At 40.9% G+C, this 19,278-nt stretch overlaps 1 protein-coding gene across 50 annotated transcripts in view; it reads right to left on the bottom strand.

The window, feature by feature from the left end:
• The window catches only part of ABI3BP (ABI family member 3 binding protein), a 293,296-nt gene extending 276,274 nt beyond the window's left edge, over positions 1-17,022 (bottom strand). For all 50 annotated transcript variants that reach the window (XM_060416671.1, XM_012188960.4, XM_060416802.1 and 47 more), the window contains exon 1: positions 16,862-17,022. In XM_060416671.1, the coding sequence (XP_060272654.1) occupies positions 16,862-16,940 (79 nt within the window). In that variant the 5' untranslated portion in view covers positions 16,941-17,022. The remainder of the gene's footprint in view (positions 1-16,861) is intronic.
• Between the last annotated feature and the right edge of the window lie 2,256 nt (positions 17,023-19,278).

Consider the following 19,278-nt stretch of genomic DNA (forward strand, 5'->3'; position numbering starts at 1 on the left):
AGGACTCTGCATACTTAACAGATTCACTGAGTCAGTGGTTTACAAAACATGGACCCAGGAACAATAGCACCAAAATCACTTGGGAGCTTGTGAGAAGTCCAAGTTCTCTGGACCACCTGACCTCAGGTCTAGAGTTAGAAAGTCAGGATGGGCCCAGCATACTGACCTTTAGCAAGATGATTCTGATGCTCGCTCAAACTTAAGGACCACTATACTCAGTGATTCCTAGCTCCTCAATATAGTTTGAGAATGATCATCTCCAGGTTTGCCTAACAGCTGTAACTCAATAAAACAAAACTTAGAGGCTTCTTTTCCTATTCCCATCTAATCATCTTCCACAACCAGGCCTTGTGGATGGATGTAGGATGCAAGAACCATAAGGAAGAAGGATAGGTGGGAGAGGGACTTTAGATAAAAGCAGATAAATGGTGGTACCTGTTTCTCCCTTATTTAAAGAAACAAACATTCGCACAAAATAAGAACATGCCAGATTTCCCTGGTGGTCCAGAGATTAAGACTCCATCTGCCAATGCAAGGGACACAGACTTAATCCCTGGTCTGGGAATATTCCACCTGCCGCGGAGCAACTAAGCCTGCCCTCTAGAGCTGTTGCTTTAGAACCCGGAAGCCACAGCCTCTGAGCTTGTGCTCTGCAACAAGAGAAGCCAGCACAATGAGAAGCCCGCACGTCACAACTAGAGAAAGCCCAAGTGCAGCAATGAAGACCCATCGCAGACAAAGATAATAAAACAGTACATTTTTCATTAAAAAAGAACAACAAAGTCCCCAGAAAGAGACACCCCTAAAAGGATCTTGATCCACTAAATGCTTATCCCTGAATTCCATTGCAATTACTTGATAACATAACTCACAGGAAGTTTACTTAGTGTTAATATCTGTGGTTCCTTTGTGGCCTGTGGACCTCTGGCCATGAAAAGGAATGTTTGAAATGGATGTTTCTGGGATACCACAAAAACCTTACAGATGACATGTGAGCCATGGGTTATGGTGACTCTGGAAAACTCTACAGTAAATACTTGTTGTCTTGATTTTCTCACATAAGTGAAAACAGATGCTTGGATTGAATGGATGATTAAGAGCGCGTGTTATATAATGCAATTCACCTGACAAATTTAGGGTCTCCGAAAACTAAATGGTCTTCTTTGTAAACAGCTAAGAAAGGCACCTGAAAGTATTTGAGAAAGCACTGACACATTGGTGAAAAATTTGGAAAGTGGGATTTCCTGCCAAGAGTATGTGGAGAAAGAATTTTGACTACAGTATGAAATAGTGTTACTTTTTAAAGTGATTCAAGGATATTTTTATTAGTTATTCTGGTGATTCCATTGTAAAATCAGTATTTTACATTTGAGTTACTGTTTCCCAAACAGGATAGTAAAAACAGTGAAATGCTGTCTATGAAGAGTTTTGCAACCAGGTTGTTCTGTATAAGAGCAAAACCATAAACCACACATACCAATATGTCAATCAATAAGAAAATCAATGGTGAATCACACCAAATTTAATCCATTCCAAGACTTTCATCTTATTTCATATTTAGTTTTGATTTGTATTACAAGGAGAACAGCCACAACAGTGTGGCATGGCACATATCTGTGTAAGCACAACACCTAAGTTCATATTGTGGATCATTATTACTGTGGATCATGGCCAAAAAAGTCTAAAAGCCAAGAGAATATATAGTTTCTATGGCAGAGACAGTGGAAGGTCTTCTAAGCACAAGGATGGGAACATTTCATGAAAGCAGAAAATGGGAGGGCTATAAAGAGAGATGAAAATTTGGAAGTCATCTGTTAAGTACAGCAAAGAAAAGTAGAAACAGAGATCAAAGAGGGAGCCTGGTATGTTGAAATGATATGAAATGCCACAACTGTAGTCCAGTTGTCAATTAGAGGATCTTATTTCATGGGAACAGTGGACACAGAAACTCAGTTTCATGGCAATACTGGCTACCAGTCAAATGAAGAAAAACATGGCATTTGAACTGAAGGTCCAACTCAACCCACTGGAAAAGGCAAAGTTCTCTGCAAAGTTCTTGAAAATATCAGATACCAACAGCTGTCCTGGAAAAAAAATCCAGGAACAAATAAAAATGTTACCTTACAAAATAACACTATGATGTCTGGCATTTATCACGCATATGTTATTGCCACACGTTAATGGACATACTAACTTATACCATAATCAAAACCATTTAAGGGCTTCCCTGGTGGCTCGGCGGTAAAGAATCTGCCTACCAGTGCAGGAGACATGAGTTTGATCCCTGGGCTGGGAATATCTCACATGCTGCAAAGCAACTAAGCCCATGTGCCACAACTATTGAGACTGTGTTCTAGAGACCAAGAGCCACAACTACTGAAGCCTGCCTGCCCTAAGAGTCCGTGCTCAGCAAAAAGCTAAGCCAATGCACTGAGAAGCCTGGTCATTGCAACTGACCCAGGTTCAATCCCTGGATCAGGAAGATGCCCTGCAGAAGGGCATGGCAACATACTGCAGTGTTCTGCCTGGAGAATCCCATGGACAGAGGATTCTGGCAGGCTACAGTCCATGGGGTCACAAAGAGTTCAATACGATTGAAGTGACTTAGCACACACACATGGTGTTAAGACACGATATGGTTTGCCCCATCTGATATGCATGCTGCTGCTGCTGAGTTGCCTCAGTCGTGTCCAACTCTGTGCGATCACACAGATGGCAGCCCACCAGGCTTCCGTGTCCCTGGGATTCTCCAGGCAAGAACACTGGATTGGGTTGCCATTTCCTTCTCCAATGTGCGAAAGTGAAAAGTGAAAGTGAAGTCACTCAGTCGTGCCTGACTCGTAGCGAGCCTATGGACTGCAGCCCACCAGGCTCCTGCATCCATGGGATTCTCCAGGCAAGAGTACTGGAGTGGGGCGCCATTGCCTTCTCCCTGATATGCATAGAGGTTATCAAATTAATGTAAATTTGTGTTTTTGCAAGTTTGCTGATGCCAAGATAAATGAGCAGGAAACCATGATATTTGCAATCAAGTGGAACATTTAGTATGACACAGAAACACCCATTCCTGCCTTGAAAAAATTACAAAGTGTGCACTGTCTTCCAAAGGGATGATTCCTGCTGAATTCCAAAAGAAGAGTCAGCTGTGAAGTAAGGACTAGGGCCAAAGCAGCCAGTGGCGGAAGGTGGGGGTGGAAGCCCGGAGAACGTTTTGAGGATTCTGCTGGTGTTGAGAGAAGGGGGAAAGAGGAAAGGAGGAAATTCCAAAGGGAACAGAGGGAGAAGGAGGCTGAGAGGAAAGGAAGATTAGGAACAAAAAGAGGGAGGGGAGGAAAAAAAAGAGAGTCTCTTGAGGGGACTGATCAGTCACCACATCAGACCAACCCATACCTAAGAATCAACCAGACAGACCAGGTATTCACAGGAAAGTCAAATTACACAGAACCACATCCCAAGCGTACATGGAGGGGAAAATAACTGGAGACCATGATCTGTACTCCCAAATCTTTCACAATAAAAGGTAAATTTCTGAGCGAAAGTTTCGACCCCGCTGTGGGAGAGCTGAACAAGAGAATGGGAGCTACTGATGGCAAGCATTGTGGTTTTGTTTTTTTTTTAATATAAATTTATCTATTCTAATTGGAGGCCAACTACCCCACAATAGTGTATTGGCCCTGCCATACATCAACACATATCCACCACAGGTATACACGTGCTCCCTCCCCATCCCAAACCCCCCTCCCACCTCCCTCCCCATACCATCCCTCTGGTTCATCCCAGTGCACCAGCCCCAAGCATCCTGCATCCTGCATCGAACCTAGACTGGCGATTCACCTCCCACACGATGCCATACATGTTTCAATGTCATTCTCCCAAATTATCCCACCCTCTCCCTCTCCCACAGAGTCCAACAGTCTGTTCCATACATCTGTGTCTCCTCCGCTGTCTCACATACAGGGTCATCATCACTATCCCTCTAAGTTCCATATATATGCACTGCTGCTGCTGCTGCTGCTAAGTCGCTTCAGTTGTGTCCGACTCTGTGCGACCCCATAGACGGCAGCCCAACAGGCTCCCCCATCCCTGGGATTCTCTAGGCAAGAACACTGGAGTGGGTTGCCATTTCCTTCTCCAGTGCATGAAAGTGAAAAGTCAAAGTGAAGTCGCTCAGTCGTGTCCGACTCTTCGCGACTCCATGGACTGCAGCCCATCAGGCTCCTCCATCCCTGGGAGTTTCCAGGCAAGAGTATGGAGTGGGGTGCCGTATATGCACTAGTACACTATATTGGAGTCTTCCCTTCCGGCCCACTTCACTCTGTATAATCCGCAGGGCCATGACCCTGGTCCTCAGGCCCTGTGTCACTGTGAGGCTGATACCTGACAGGCTGATACCCGAGACCCTGACCTCCAGCAACAAAGCCTTCTTTCAGCTCAGCCTACTTTCAGGAAATGTCCAGGAGAAAAGAGCATCTAGATCTTTCTCTGGCTGCCAGGGCAGGTGAAGAGTTTCCAAAATTGTGGCTGGCCATCCACATTCCCTCTTACTTAAGAAAATTACTACCAACAATCTAAAAAAAATGGTACTGATGAACCTATTTGCAGGGCAGGAATAGTGGTGCAGATGTAGAGAACAGACTGTGGACTCAGGGGGAGAGGGAGAGGGTGGGACGAATTGATAAGGTAGCATTGATATATACACACTACCCTGTGTAAACTAGCTAGCTAGCAGGCAGCTAGTGTTCAGCACAGGGAGCTCAGCTCAGTGCTCTGTGACAACCGAGAGGAATGGGGTGGGGGTGGGGGGAGGGGGCTCAAGAGGGAGGCGATATATGTATTCATTGGGCTGATTCATTATGTTGTACGGCAAAAAGTAACACAATACTGTAAAGCAATTATGTTCCAATAAAAATAAATATTCAAAAAAATCCATTAAAGTCACCCTAGCATTATTTAGTAGTGGAAGCTAAAAAGAGAACTGTTATTTTATTATTCCCTTTTTTCAGGGAAGCAGCTCTGATGTTCAGAGAGGTCAAGTCACTCACCAGGCCCACAGTGACTCCTGGATTTTGATAGACCCTATCACTATTTCCCAATATTAATCCTCCCAGTTGATAATGAAACTACAGTTTAGGGTAAACCTCAAAGGCAGAACATGGCCAGCATTGCTTTCCTCCTAATTCTAATAAGAGTAGGAGTAATTAGAAAATCATTCTGTGATAGCAGGATCGTTGGGGTATTTGAAGAGGACGAGCCACAAGAGGAAGGGAGGGGCCGTTCTTCAGATCATCTGATACCTGATCCCAAACTTACTGGCTCGAGATGCTTTAACTCCATCTGGGAAAGTGAAAAGAGAAGGAACCTCTGCCCTGAATCCCTTGCCGGCATATCTGTAACAGGACTGGATTCCAGAGCTCTCTGCCAGCATGACTTTGGCAGGCACCCCAATCCCCTCCTTCAATGACAGAATCTGCTGCTCTCAGAGAAGAAAGGCCTGTTAGGGCTTGTACACCCACACACGTGTGCCCAGCGGACTCTCAGCAGGACCCTTGGAAAACCAGAACGTTTTCTTATCCGCTAACAGAGTGGAAAAAAAAAAAAAAATCAAAGGATGTCATTTAAGGAGGAAGGGGATCTGAAATTCCACTTTGGCATCTTGTCAGAAGCGATGTGCCCCCTGCTTCGTGCTAGCAGGGGTTCAATTCTCCACTCAGAGAGATCTCTCATTTTATTAGAGACACAGAGTAACACACTTGTGTTTCAGATTATAAGTCATCCTATGTGCTCATAAATTATCCTTAACATAAAGCAGGAAGAAAATGAGCTGGAATGTATATGAAAAGTGGAAGTTTTAGTGGCTCAGTCATATCTGACGCCATGGACCGCAGCTGTCCAGGCTCCTACTGAAGTGGGTAACTATTGCCTTCTCCAGAGGATCGTCCCATCCCAGAGATCAAACCCGAGTCTCCTGCACTTCAGGTAGATTCTTTACTGTCTGAGCCACCAGGGAAGCCCATGGTTACATGCAAAATTCAAGGAACAATATCCAAAGGCAATTCACATAACACGGACCTTTTGTATAGAGGAAGTTTACTGAATGTTGTCTTAACTCATATTTTGCATTGACTGGAATCATAGGGTACTTTGTCATCCTCAACATATTATATGAATTCATTTTTTCTGCTTTATGTGCATATATATCGTTTAAAACAAGTATGTGGCAACACAGTGGGATAGCTTAACTTCTGCAAGTTTGGCTGTTATGTAAGGATAAAGAATTAAGACACTAACAGGTTCATATGAAAGAAAATTACCTTTGTGTGGCCAACTTGTATTTCAATTAGAACTAATTTCGAACTCCTGAAGGCAGGACATGTCTAAATCATTCTTATAATCCTAATATGATAATTGTTTTGTTTCCTTTTTAAAATGTTATTTCTTTTTAATGTCTTTTTTAAGAAAAATATTCACTTACATATTTAAATATGCTCCTCCCCCTCTTCCTACTGGTAACCACTAGTCTGTTCTTTGTGTTTGTAAGTCTGCTCCTTTTTTGTGATATTCACTAGTTTGTTGTATTTTTTAGATTCTACACATAAGTGATATTATCTAGTCTTTGTCTTTGTCTGACTTATTTCAGTCAGTATAATGTCCTCTGAGTCAGTGGCTCAGAGGTTAAAGTGTCTGCCTGCAATGCGGGAGACCTGGGTTCAATCCCTGGGTCGGGAAGATCCCCTGGAGAAGGAAATGGCAACCCACTCCAGTATTCCTGCCTGGAGAATCCTATGGACGGAGGAGCCTAGTGGGCTACAGTCCATGGGGTCGCAAAGAGTCTGACATGACTGAGCAACTTCCCTCACTCAATGTCCTCTAAGTTGGTCCATGTTGCGGCAGATGGCAAAATTTCATCCTTTTAATGGCTGAGTAGTATTCCACTGTGTGCATATGCCAATAATCCTAATGTGATGATTTTTTAAAGTTAACTGAATGAAAGAAATAAACAAATGTTAAGTCCAGTCCTGAAAAATGTAATCCACCATAGCTTCTCAGATCTAGCCCCTGAGATTTTGTAAAAGTAGACACTTGAACTTTTGATCTAACACCAAAAACAAATATTAACCTTAATTTTAAACATTTTCTTATTTGGTCTGAAAAGGAAGTTTTAAAATTTTTCCAAATAATGTTTCAAAATCCAGAAACAAAGTAGCACAAGATAAAAACTGCCTTTTGAATCAGTTCTGATGAGATGGATGAAACTGGAGCCTCTTATACAGAGTGAAGTAAGCCAGAAAGAAAAACACCAATACAGGATACTAACACATATATATGGAATTTAGAAAGATGGTAATGATGACCCTGTATGCGAGACAGCAAAAGAGAACAGATGTGTAGAGCAGACTTTTGGATTCTGAGAGAGAGGGAGAGGGTAGGATGATTTGGGAGAATGGCATTGAAACATGTATACTATCGTGTAAGAAACAAACCGCCAGTCTATGTTTGATGCAGGATACAGGATGCTTGGGGCTGGTGCACAGGGATGATCCAGAGAGATGATATGGAGTGGGAGGTGGAAGGGGGTTCATGTTTGTGAACTCATGTACACCCGTGGTGGATTCATGTCAATGTATGGCAAAACCAACACAGTATTGTAAAGTAAAATAAAGTAAAAATAAAAATTTTAAAAAATTGCCTTTAAGTTGGAGTTACAACTTAAATAACAAAATAATTCACTTGCAACTTTTGAATTTTATCCTGCACTCATCCAAAAGGACTTATCACTCACACAAACAGATTTTCAAAACCTGTAGACAGTGGTCCTCAACTCTGGCTACATTAAAATCACCTGAAGAATTTTTTTTCTCTTTCCCACCCCATGACAATTAAATTGTAATTGAGTAGGGGAGCAGAATAATACTGATATTTTTGAAAACCTTCAGTTATTCTAATATGCAAGTTTACAACTGCTGAGGATAGATGCTATCATAGTTATACTAATAGCTAAATATATTCTAAAAGAAAATACTGAGTTTCTGTATCATAGGTGAAGCTTAAATTAGACCTCATTTTTCCCTCCAGTTAACTCTAATCTGACCAAAAGATGCTTGGAGTAGGTGATTTGGTCTGATTTTCTAAAGTATGGGCTTTAGATGTATAGTCCTTGATTGGAGAACAATAAGAAACTTCTGTGAAGGCATCACATCTCCCACTTCCTTTTCAGAATTCTTCAAGGAGGTCTAAAAATCTCAGCGTAGCTTTAAGGCTCCCAAATGTCTCCCGAAATCACTGATCATGTAAGTCAGGCTTTTGTTAGATCAGGGAAACTACAATCCAGCATCAGAATCTCACTGTGGAAGGTTCTTGGTGGGGAACATAAGCTAACATTATGAGCAGTGGAGTAAGTCCTGACTCAGTCTTACTGTCCACAGAACTTTCACAAAGTAGGCTGAGACCTTGAAGTTTACCTGTCTTATCATGTACCTTCCAGGACTTTGGGACCATTTCAACACAAGAAGAGACTGTGGACTATGGAAAATACTCAACAGAGTAAGTAAGTAAGTAAGTGTTAGTCGCTCAGTCATGCCCGATTCTTTGCGACCCCATGGACTGCAGCCCACCAAGCTCCTCTGTCCATGAGATTTTCCAGGCAAAGATACTGGAGTGGGTTGCCATTTCCTTCTCCAGGGGATCTTCCCAACTCAGGGATCAAACCCGGGTCTTCTGCCCTGCAGGCAGATTCTCTACTGACTGAGCTACAAGGGAAGCCCTACTCGACAGGGTATTCTAGTGTTAACATTCTACATAGTCTGGGTGCCATGCTAAGAATATATTTTATGCATAACCTACATTTTGTGTTTTGTTTCCTAGCACATATGGAGGAATTGTTTTATTTATACCAAAAAGGATCTGAAAGAAGCTCTTTTAGTTTATCCAGTTGTCTCCATCTCATCCACTGCCAGAGTATACTTTCATCCTCCAAACAAAAGTTTCATTCGACCTTATAACAACTCCTCCATTTACTAGAAAAGCCACTCAATGATGTTTCAGAAGTACATTTTATGAAGACTATATCAACTTCATAAGTGTTAATTGCTGAATATCTGTACATTTTGTCAAAGAAAATTTTCATTTTGTCCTATGTTTTCTCTTTTTAAGAGAGGATGGCATCTGAGTCTTACAAAGAAAGCAAAGCTTCTATTTGGGGGACATTTACTTTGCATACTGCTCTTCATGGCACTGGCCACACTTGAGGAATCTAGGCATTGACTGGTCTCTTGTATATAGAAAACATGGTCCACATTGGGTACTGAATAGTTACCTTGAGTCTTTGACTAGTAAGATATTTATCTCAGTTCTCAGAGATTCCCTACTCCAACCATGGAGGCAGACAGATTGGCAGTTTGCCTGCTGGGCATTTGCCACTAAAGGCTGAACTCTGTGAAAAACTGAAGAGTAGATGGGGTGTTAATGCTCAAACCAGTGTTATTTTCTGCAGTTAGATTCCCTGTATTCATGGCTTCCCTGGTAGCTCAGCTGGTAAAGAATCTGCCTGCAATGCAGAAGACCCTGGTTCTATCCCTGGGTTGGGAAGATCCTCTGGAGGAGGGCATGGCAACCCACTGTAGTATTCTTGCCTGGAGAATTCCCATTGGCAGAGGAACCTGGTGGGCTATAGTCCATGGGGTCACAAAGACTCAGACACAACTGAGCCACTAATCAGAGCATATTCATTGTTCCACTGTATCATTTACTAGCTGTGTGACTTCAAGCAGTCATTGGCCATTTTGTGATGGGTAGATTCTAACATAACCCCCAATAATTCCCATCTCCTGTTACTCTGTAATCATCTTGTGTGACAGCACCAGGAAGCTGCCTCTATCCAATAGAATATAGCAAAGGTGGGTTGCTACCTTCACGATTAAGCTGCATAGGATTGTAATCTACATCCTGCCTGCAGACACATCTGAGATTGTACACCTTGATGAAGCAACAGCCATTACAGAGAAGCCCATGTGGCAAAGGTCAGAGGTAACCTGTGGCCAACAGCCAGTATGGAAATGAGGTCCTCAAACCAATGCTCCTCAGGGAACTGAATTCTACCAATAGCCACAAGATCTTGAAAGTTGATCCTTTTGCAGCTGAGCCTTTAGATGAGACCTGAGCTTGGCTGACACCTTTGTTACAGTCCTGTGAAAGACTTTGAAGGGAGGACCCAGCTAATCCAGACTCAGACTCCTAACCCACAGAGACTGTGAAACCAAAATGTGTGATGGGGGCTTCCCTGGTGGTTCAGTGGTGAAAAAAAATCAGCCTGCCAATGCAGGAGACACGGTTTCGATCCTGGGTCTGGGAAGATCCCATATGCGGCTGAGCTGCTAAGCCTGGACTCTGAAGCTTGGGAGCCACAATTACTGAGCCCACATGCAGCAACTACTGAAGTCCTCGTGCCCTAGAGCCCATGCTCTGTAACAAGAGAAGCTGTTGCAATGAGAATCCCGTGCACTGCAACTTGAGAGTAACCCTTGCTCCCCACACCTAGAGAAAAGCCCCTGTAGCAATGAAGGCCCAGCACAGCCATAAACAAATAAAACAATAAAAATCATTTTAAATGTGTGATGTTTTAAGCTGCTAAGTTTCTAGTAATTTATTGTGCAATAATCAATAACTAACATTCTCTTTAGGTTTAGTTCCTAATCTGTGAAATGGGGATAATATATCTCACAGGTGTGAGGATAAAATGAGACTGTGTATATCAACACTTAGCATTAAACAACATGCCTGATACATAGTTACACGGTTGTTATCATATTCTTTAAATGGGATTCTAATAGAATATGTATTTAAATCATTGTGTTTTTTTTTTAATTTTAGCATGCTCATTCTTTGGTTGATACTATATATATATATATATTTTTTACTATTCTGGTAATGTCTCATTAGATTATCCTGTTAATTTTTAAATTTATTTTTAGATCACTTTTATTAAGTTCATCTGTTTGCTTTCGATATTCTCCCTTTCTTTTATACTTGCTTTTATAAATCACAATTAGCAGATCAGGCAAAAGGGAAGTCTTTCTGAGGATGGTGATGCAGAATAGTTTTCATCACATTTTTTAAGGGCCCTCCCTTCATTAGACACCTCACTTTTGTCTTAGCTCACATTAACCTTTAAAAGCATTTAACTGTCTTTTCTATAATACAGTTATTAATGAATTTGTCTATTCTCAAGTACTACCTATACCTCATTAACTTTTGAGAGACAGAGACTGAAATTCCTTAATAGTTAGTATTTTATAGCCTGATATAGCGGCCTATAAAACTAAACTAGTGAATGTGTAATTAGCAGCATGCATAGCACGCATGCTCAGTCGTGTCCGACTCTTTGGGACCCAGTGGACTGTAGCCCGGCAGACTCCTCTGTCCATGGGATTCTCCAGCAAGAATACAGGAGTGGGTTGCTATTTCCTCCTCCAGGGGATCTCCCCAACCCAGGGATCGAACCCACATCCCCTGCATTGGCAGGCAGATTCTATACCACTGCATCACCTGAGAAGCCCTGAAGCAGAGAGGAACCTTATTTTTAAGCACTGATTATCAACAGGATACTCTCATTATCAAAGAAAAATTATACTTGATCAATTTTTACATTCCAAACAGAAGTTTCTTTTATCAGAGGGGCTGGATCTCAATCCATTCTACCTAGTAGGCAGCGCTTAAACAGACAAACAAATCAATACAACTGCCAAGAAACTTCAGAGTTGTGGAAGATGCTAAAATAATTCCCCTGTGGTTTTTAAGCTTGTTTTCTTCTAGCAGAACTATATTTTTCCAATGTACTCTTTAATACAGTCTCACCAATACATAAATGTATACTGCTCTGATAAAAGCAGAATCCATCTACCTGCCCACATTATTCTCCTCCCAAATTCCCTGTTCTAAGATGGAAAAGACCCTCCCTGGGTCCTTACAAGTATCAAGGACCCTCTGAAGAAATGGACTGAGTCACTGGAGTGACACATTCTTGTTTTGTCAAAGTGAGGTTGGGAGGGCTCCTTGGAGAGTGAGAGCTGTTACCTCAAGTGAGTAGTTGGGAAAATTTAGAGTGAGACATAAGACCCTCTTCTCCAAAGACAACTGCTACTTCTGCTTTGTAATCGATCTTGGGGAGTCAAGACAGACAGAGAGAAGGAAAGCACAGTCGTGTCCTAAGTCAACTTAGTCTTGGCTTCCCTACTGAATATTAATCCCCGCTGAGTTGTGGCCCCTGGGTATGGCCTAGGCTCTGGCCATGCAGCTACCCCTCCACTACTCTCCTCCTTGCCCCAACATATGTTATCTTCCAGTCTTCTACTTAGGTGCCTTATCCTCTCATAATGTTCAGCCCCTCCAGTCTGGACTGGGTCCTTCCTGGTTATTTTCAAGTCTCTTTGTGCTTCAGCCAAATCAGAGGATGTTCTCTCTGTTGCATAATTATTCTTTTTCATCCCTGTCTTCTCCATCAACTGATCAGGAAGACCGGTATCAAGCCCTGTCTTCCCACCTCAATGCTTTGCATATACATGGAATACAGTTTGTTACCTGAACAAATGAACACATCTTTATGTAGAACAGGGAGCTAATGTGACATAGATATTAAAGACACAGTCTGCCACTTGCTTGCTGAGTGACTTTGGGCAAACACTCTGAGGCAAAATTTTATGCTCTGTAAACTGAGAGTAATAAAGTACCTGCTGTATAGGGAAAAATCAAGCTTTTAGTTAGTTTTCCACATTAGAAAAACATAGCCGTAAATTACCACAAACGATTTGAGCTCAAAAACTGTTATCTATAATAACAGAGATGAGTTGTTGATAGCTGTGAGAGTTATTATTACCATCATCTGCCCTGATATTTTTCACCTTGGAGTCAGAGATTTCTACTTTGTTGGGTAAGAACCTGAGACCAAGGACTGCCTCTTTCTTCCCTTTGCATGAGCCAAGAGTCACACCCAAGTCATGACCTCACACCCTTGGACCATCTGATCACATGTGTATCTGAAATGTTCCTCTCTGATTTTCCTCACACCTATATCAGGAGGACTGATCAAGTTAGCTAGAAATAGTAGTCTTTGCCTTCTGACTGATTGCAATATTCCAAACACAGGAGTTTCTGCAAAGAGGTATGTCAAGCCTCACATGTCCCATTATAAGCTTTTCTTGGCTCCGGTCACTGCATATTGTTCTCTGTGGTTTTTATTTTTTCCTGTATGCCAGGGGGAAAAGAAAAGTTCTATGGTGCCAAGAATAAAGAATCCTAGAGGTTTCTGCAACACAGGGGCTTTCAAGGGTGTCAAACAATGTGGGAATTCTTCTTCAGGGCCTGGGTGTTACAAGTTCAGGAGGATCTTTCCTGGAGGTTGTGTGAGGCTTACCCAGTAAGTTGATCCTAAGATGAAGGTGCTTTTTCCATAGAGAAAAGCAATGTTTGAATTTGACAATCAAACATTGGGTTGAGGAAGTCCAGGCTGAAAACAGTAGAGTCCTTCTCTCATTGCCCTGCAGAGCAACACAACTCCCTTGCCCCACCTTTCTCCAAGAACATTTGCTACCCTCTCAGATGTGTGTCACTTTGGATACAGATCACATATTATTTGGTGTGCGTGTTTTTTTCAGGATTGATCTACTTTTATGCAACCCAATAGACAATTTTTTGAATGTCTGTTATATGTCAGATCCTTTACTGAAGGCGTTGCAACTCTTAGCTCATTGATTCCTAAAATACTGTAAGATAGTTATCATTAATCCCATTTTACAGATGATAAGACATGCTTAGCAGAAGTAAATAAATGATTTGCCAAAGAACATAGTTATCAAGGGGTAGAGAGGAGAAGAGGTCAGCTAATAATATATGTATGTTCAGCTGTGTCTGACTTTTTGCAACCCCATGAACTGTAGCCTGCCAGGCTCCTCTGCCCATAGCATTTTCCAGGAAAGAATACTGGAGCGGGTTGCCATTTTCCTACTCCATTAATAATAGTCTCCAACTTTATTCTAAGTTTTCAAAAAGTAAAAATATTCTTCCAGTATCTTATTTTCTATAACAAAGAATGTGGTTATGTATTCAAATAGGCATAAGACATGTAACAAATGATCTCTTATTTAAAAAATAATTTTTTCCTATAAATAGCCAGCTATATTTATCAACTATATGCCCCCACACACACACCCAGCAGACATGTTCTACACATGTGAAGATTAAGATAATGTTTAAAATCTTTATCAGAAACCCTCTTACTCAAGGGAAGGACAGCATTCACATTTACACTGCAGAATATAGCTCCTAAAATCTGCATTGAAACAGGGCCAAACATAGATTTTCAGTCAGGAACCTGAGATCCAGTTCTGTTTCTGCTATCATTGTGGGAAAACTACTAAATCTCCCTGCCTTTGGGTATCTTCATTTATAAAATGGTTATACTGGTCCGTGGTTCCCAATTATTGGCCCATGATGAAGCTTTCATCAGTTTGTAGTGAAATGAAAAAAATAAAAACAATGGACTTATTTGTATAAAATCATTTGTTTTATAAATCTGTTAAAAATGGCTAGCTTTCAAGTATGTCCTCTATAATAAAACCCTGATATTTAAAATATATATTTATTTTTACAGGTCCATGAATCCAAAGATCTGGGAACCCTAGCCTAGGTGATCACTGTCATCTTTTCTAGCTTCAAAATTCTATCCTCTTCATAAATGACAAATGATATTTAATTTACTTTAAAATAGGAAGGCAAAAGGAAAAGAAAAAAAACTTATCTTTTATCTTATTTAGTTCTGTTCTTCCTCAAAGGTGAAAGTTAAGCCCCTGGCAAAATTTTATAACTATTCCACTAGAAGAAAGATTCTTAGTCAAATGAGTTTGGGAAAAACTCAGTTGAAAAAGTGGGACAGTTTTCTTCACAGAGAAATTTTCAGAACCTGTCAAGTTCTAAAATCTGCTGTAACTCCCCCAGAACAGAAAAAGCATGAATGGTCCCCAGGTTACTGAGAGCAGATGCCTGCCCCAAATCCCTTCTGAGGACAATACTCCTATTCTGGGAATGCAGTTTGAGAGAGGTGACTTCCTCTAAAAGAAAGACCCTCAGCAGCTTCGGTGATAAAGACAAAACATAGCATTAGTGACCAGGAGACTTGCCATTTATTTTCTATTAATTTGATAGTTTTTTTCAAATTACTGGTCTATGGATTTTTTTTAATTACAAAAGAATCCTGGATGAAAATACTTCAGATTAAAGTACAATGGGCAAGACATTTATCTTGTGGCTATTTTTAAAAATTTTCTTTTTATCATAACAAATAAAGGAAGATTGTGTCAAGAGATTTGTATATAGTGATTGCAACATGATAATTAAAGCATTTGGAATTTGCAAAAGTCTACAGTCACAAAATCATGGTTATCACCCCTACGCAGTAAATACGAGGTAAAATAAAACCATCTGTAGGTATTAAGCCTGAGATAATCTCCAGACTTTTCTCAGATGGTGAGTCCTTGTTAACTATCTTAGCAGTAGGAATAATTAATTCTGAATGCTTGAGGCTCCTGATTGACTTATTTAAGCACTTTTCACGATGATTGAGAAACAAAACTTGATAGAAGAAAAATATCTAACAGTGTATATTTTCACCTTAATTCTTTTATTTATTTATTTTTGCAGAATTATCTTAGAGTCGAGAAGGTTTACTCAGCCTTTTTTATTGCTTTTTACATCATCATGTGAAATATCAACGAGCCAAACCCTTCAGCCTTCACACTCTGGATTCAAGTTTCACTTAACACACTGAAGATAGAATGATTTTCACTTGGGACAAGATGATCTTGGAGCAAACCAGCCGGAGGGAGGACCTAGCAGGATCTTTGGATATTCTGACCTGAACAACCTCTCTTTCCGACTCTGAGCACAGCAGGGTTTTGACAAGCCCATGGCTGCATTGTCTCTGATATTTTCCATCATAACTGTATGATAAATTCCAGCCTGTTTTCCTAATCCTGCTGACTACAGCAGTCTGCAACCATAAAAAGTTTTCACAGACTTGGAGTTGGCTTAGAGAAGTGCCTCGGCAAAGGAACCAAAAAAAAAAAAAAAAAAAAAAAAAGAGCAACATTTATGTTCAAAGACAGGAGAGAGGCAACCTTTGCTTTTGGTGGTGATGGGCTCAAGAGATGATTTTTAAGTCTATTTAAGACATTTTCCTTTTCTTCTGATGACATTTGTAAATAGAATACCAACACTAAAATGAGAACAATTTAGCCAGGGAAAGGGGGGATGTCGTGCCCAACAGATCAAACCCTATTCCAAACTCCACCAGAGAAAAAGTGTCTACATCGTGGCTCATGACTGTCCTTCATTGGTGGGCCCTGCCTAGAATTCTTCAGCCTCCAAGCTAACAGGTATGTGTGAGGTTTACACAAAATGATTCTAGGTTTCCAGCTAGCTTCTTTCAAACATTTAGCTAGCACTGGTTCAGTCTCTGAGGGATCAAAACACCAAATGAGTCTTTTCAACAGACTACAATACCCATCTATACAATACAATTCAATATACAAGTACTGTAATTGGAAACTATACCACTCAAGCTACCGTGAACACGGCTAAACCCAGAAAGAAGTAGGTTTGCATTTTTTGCAATAAAGAGATTCAACTGAAAAGTACATAGCAGAAGAGGGGGAAAGAAAAGCAAAAGTTTAAGCTACTTCTCTATTTGAACTGTAACTGTCTGAGAAGAACTCAAATCCCCCCATCTGGCAAAGCAGATCAAATTTAATCTCAACATTTAAAAGCTAGTATCTCAAACATCATTTTTAAAACACAAAACATCAGAGCTACTTGCCTTTTGGCAATTTCTGTGCATTTCCCAGGGCTAGTGCAATACTTCCACAGAGAAGTAGACACCCCCAGCTGGACAGCATGTTGCATTTGCCACCTCACACGGGCAGTGATTCTGGTGGGGGTCCTGCAACCCTGGAGCTGCATTTAAGTGGACTGTCTCCTGGTGACAGAGGCGGGCGGCTGCACTTAGCTGTGCCGTGGGCTTACTCACAGGGGGTGGAGACAAAATGACATCACACCCTTTCCCACACACACACCAAAAAAAAAAAAAAAAGAGAGAGAGAGAGAGAGAGAAAAGGCATAACAGCAAAAAACCTATCATCACATTTCCTGCTAGGTTGTAACTGTTTGTCTCTTCTCTTCCCTCTATGATATAAAACTTGGAATTATGGTCAATATATATTTATGAAAGAAAAAGTATTTGGGGAATTTTGAAACATGTGATAAACTTTTTAAATACCAAAAGAAAAAAGATATCCTTAAAACCACTGGAATGTTAAAAATATAAAATAAAACTGTGTTAGGAAGAAAACTGTTTTTAATTATCTAGTGTAGAGAGAAAAGATTCTTCATTGCTCAGCTGTGTCCCACTCTTTGTGACCCCGGAGACTGTAGCCCAACAGGCTCCTCTGTCAATGGGATTCTCCAGGCAAGAATAGTGGAGTGGGTAGCCATTCCCTTCTCCAGGGGATCTTTCAGACCCAGAGATTAAACCCAGGTCTCCTGCATCACAGGCAGATTTTTTTTTACCGTATGAGCCAGCAGGGAAGCCCCAATTCTTCTTTCAAATGAAAGTAAACTTCCAAAAATTCAATCTGAACCATTTTGAAGTTCCAGTATCCTGAGAAGCTTTTAAGAGAACGTCACTGGCTACACAGGTATTCATAACACACATGGACATACACAGATAAATACAGACGGTTAGTCTATAGATACAGAGATACAGAGGAATCACTATTGTTAGTTGATCCCCAGCTCTGGGACAGGCTCTGTAATAGTGTCTTTACCTACATTATTTCATTTTAATCCTCACACTGATTACACAAAAGATCTTATATTATCCCAGTTATATTTCACCTATGAGAAAAACAGCCCCAGAGAGGTTAAGAATCTGACCGAATCTGTATATGTAATGGTTAAAAATTTGGGTGGGCTTTGGAGTGAAACTGACTGGGTATAAACTAGGATGACATGCGCCTTCGAACAAATGTCTCCATCTTAATTTCTCATCAACATTGGTTACATTAATGAGCTTGCTCTGTGTCCAGCACTTATGTGATCAATTCACATTTACTTATATTTATTCCTCAAAATAATCCAGGAGACAGGCACCATCATTACCCCCATTTTTACAGACAGAGAAACTGGACTCAGAGAGGTTAAGTAAAAGGCCCAAGGTCACCCAAGCAATCAAACTGGCATTTTATTTTATTTTTTAAATGCGGCCCTATTTGTTTATTTTACTTTTTGGCCATGTGGCATGGGGGATATTAGTTCCCTGAGCAGGGATTAAACCTGCAGTCTCTGCAGTGGAAGCACAGCATCTTAACCCCTGGACTACTGAAGAAGTCCCAGAGCTGGCATTTTAAACGGATAATTTAACCCCAGAACTTCCACTCTTCATTATTAAACTTTAAATTAAAAAATGGAGATGACAGTACCAATTTCACAAGTTTGCTAGCGGCACTTTTGGACCGTGTGTACCATAGTGCCTGGTTCACAGGAAGTTTTTAATAAATGATAATCAATGAAAACAACAAAAATAATGACAATAGCACATCCCCCAATAAGCAGAACTCTGGTTCTAACCCAGATACATCGACCTCCAAAGCCCAGGGGTGTCCTCTCCCTCTATCACATGACCCTAAATCTAGGCGTTGCTAGAGTGACCAGGTTAATAAAGTACTTCAAATGTTGTCAGTACATTTCTATCAATCCTTTGAAAACAGCTTATTTCACAAATTTGCTGTAGCTGAACCAAAACAGTCAAAGGAAAATGGAATAATGGTGGTCCAATGACACTCACGTCAAAAAACTTACTGAAAGAAAATAGAAAAATTGAAGAGACAGCCCCATCTTCCAAATAGAGTGTGAGAAGGCACATTGTTAAAGTCATTTAGAGCTGGCCCGGGCTAAGCTTTCAGCACAGGAATGCTCTGGCACCAGCTACAGGGGGAGAGGGGACTGGATTATTTAACAGGTCTTTTTCATCTCTAATTTTTTACTTGAATAGGCAGCTCTCTCAAACCCCAGTTTAGACATTCATCCAGTTGGCATTGCTGACTCTGCTTCTATATCTATCGCCATCAGGTTAAGCCAGGGAGGCCACTGTACTAGCAGGAAATGACAGGTTTTTTTTTGAAGGGGCTAAAAAAGAGCAGAAATATTGAAAAGAAGGCTGGTTCTTCAAAACGTTGT

This window comes from Ovis aries, chromosome 1, assembly GCF_016772045.2.
Source record: "Ovis aries strain OAR_USU_Benz2616 breed Rambouillet chromosome 1, ARS-UI_Ramb_v3.0, whole genome shotgun sequence".
NCBI lineage: Eukaryota > Metazoa > Chordata > Mammalia > Artiodactyla > Bovidae > Ovis > Ovis aries.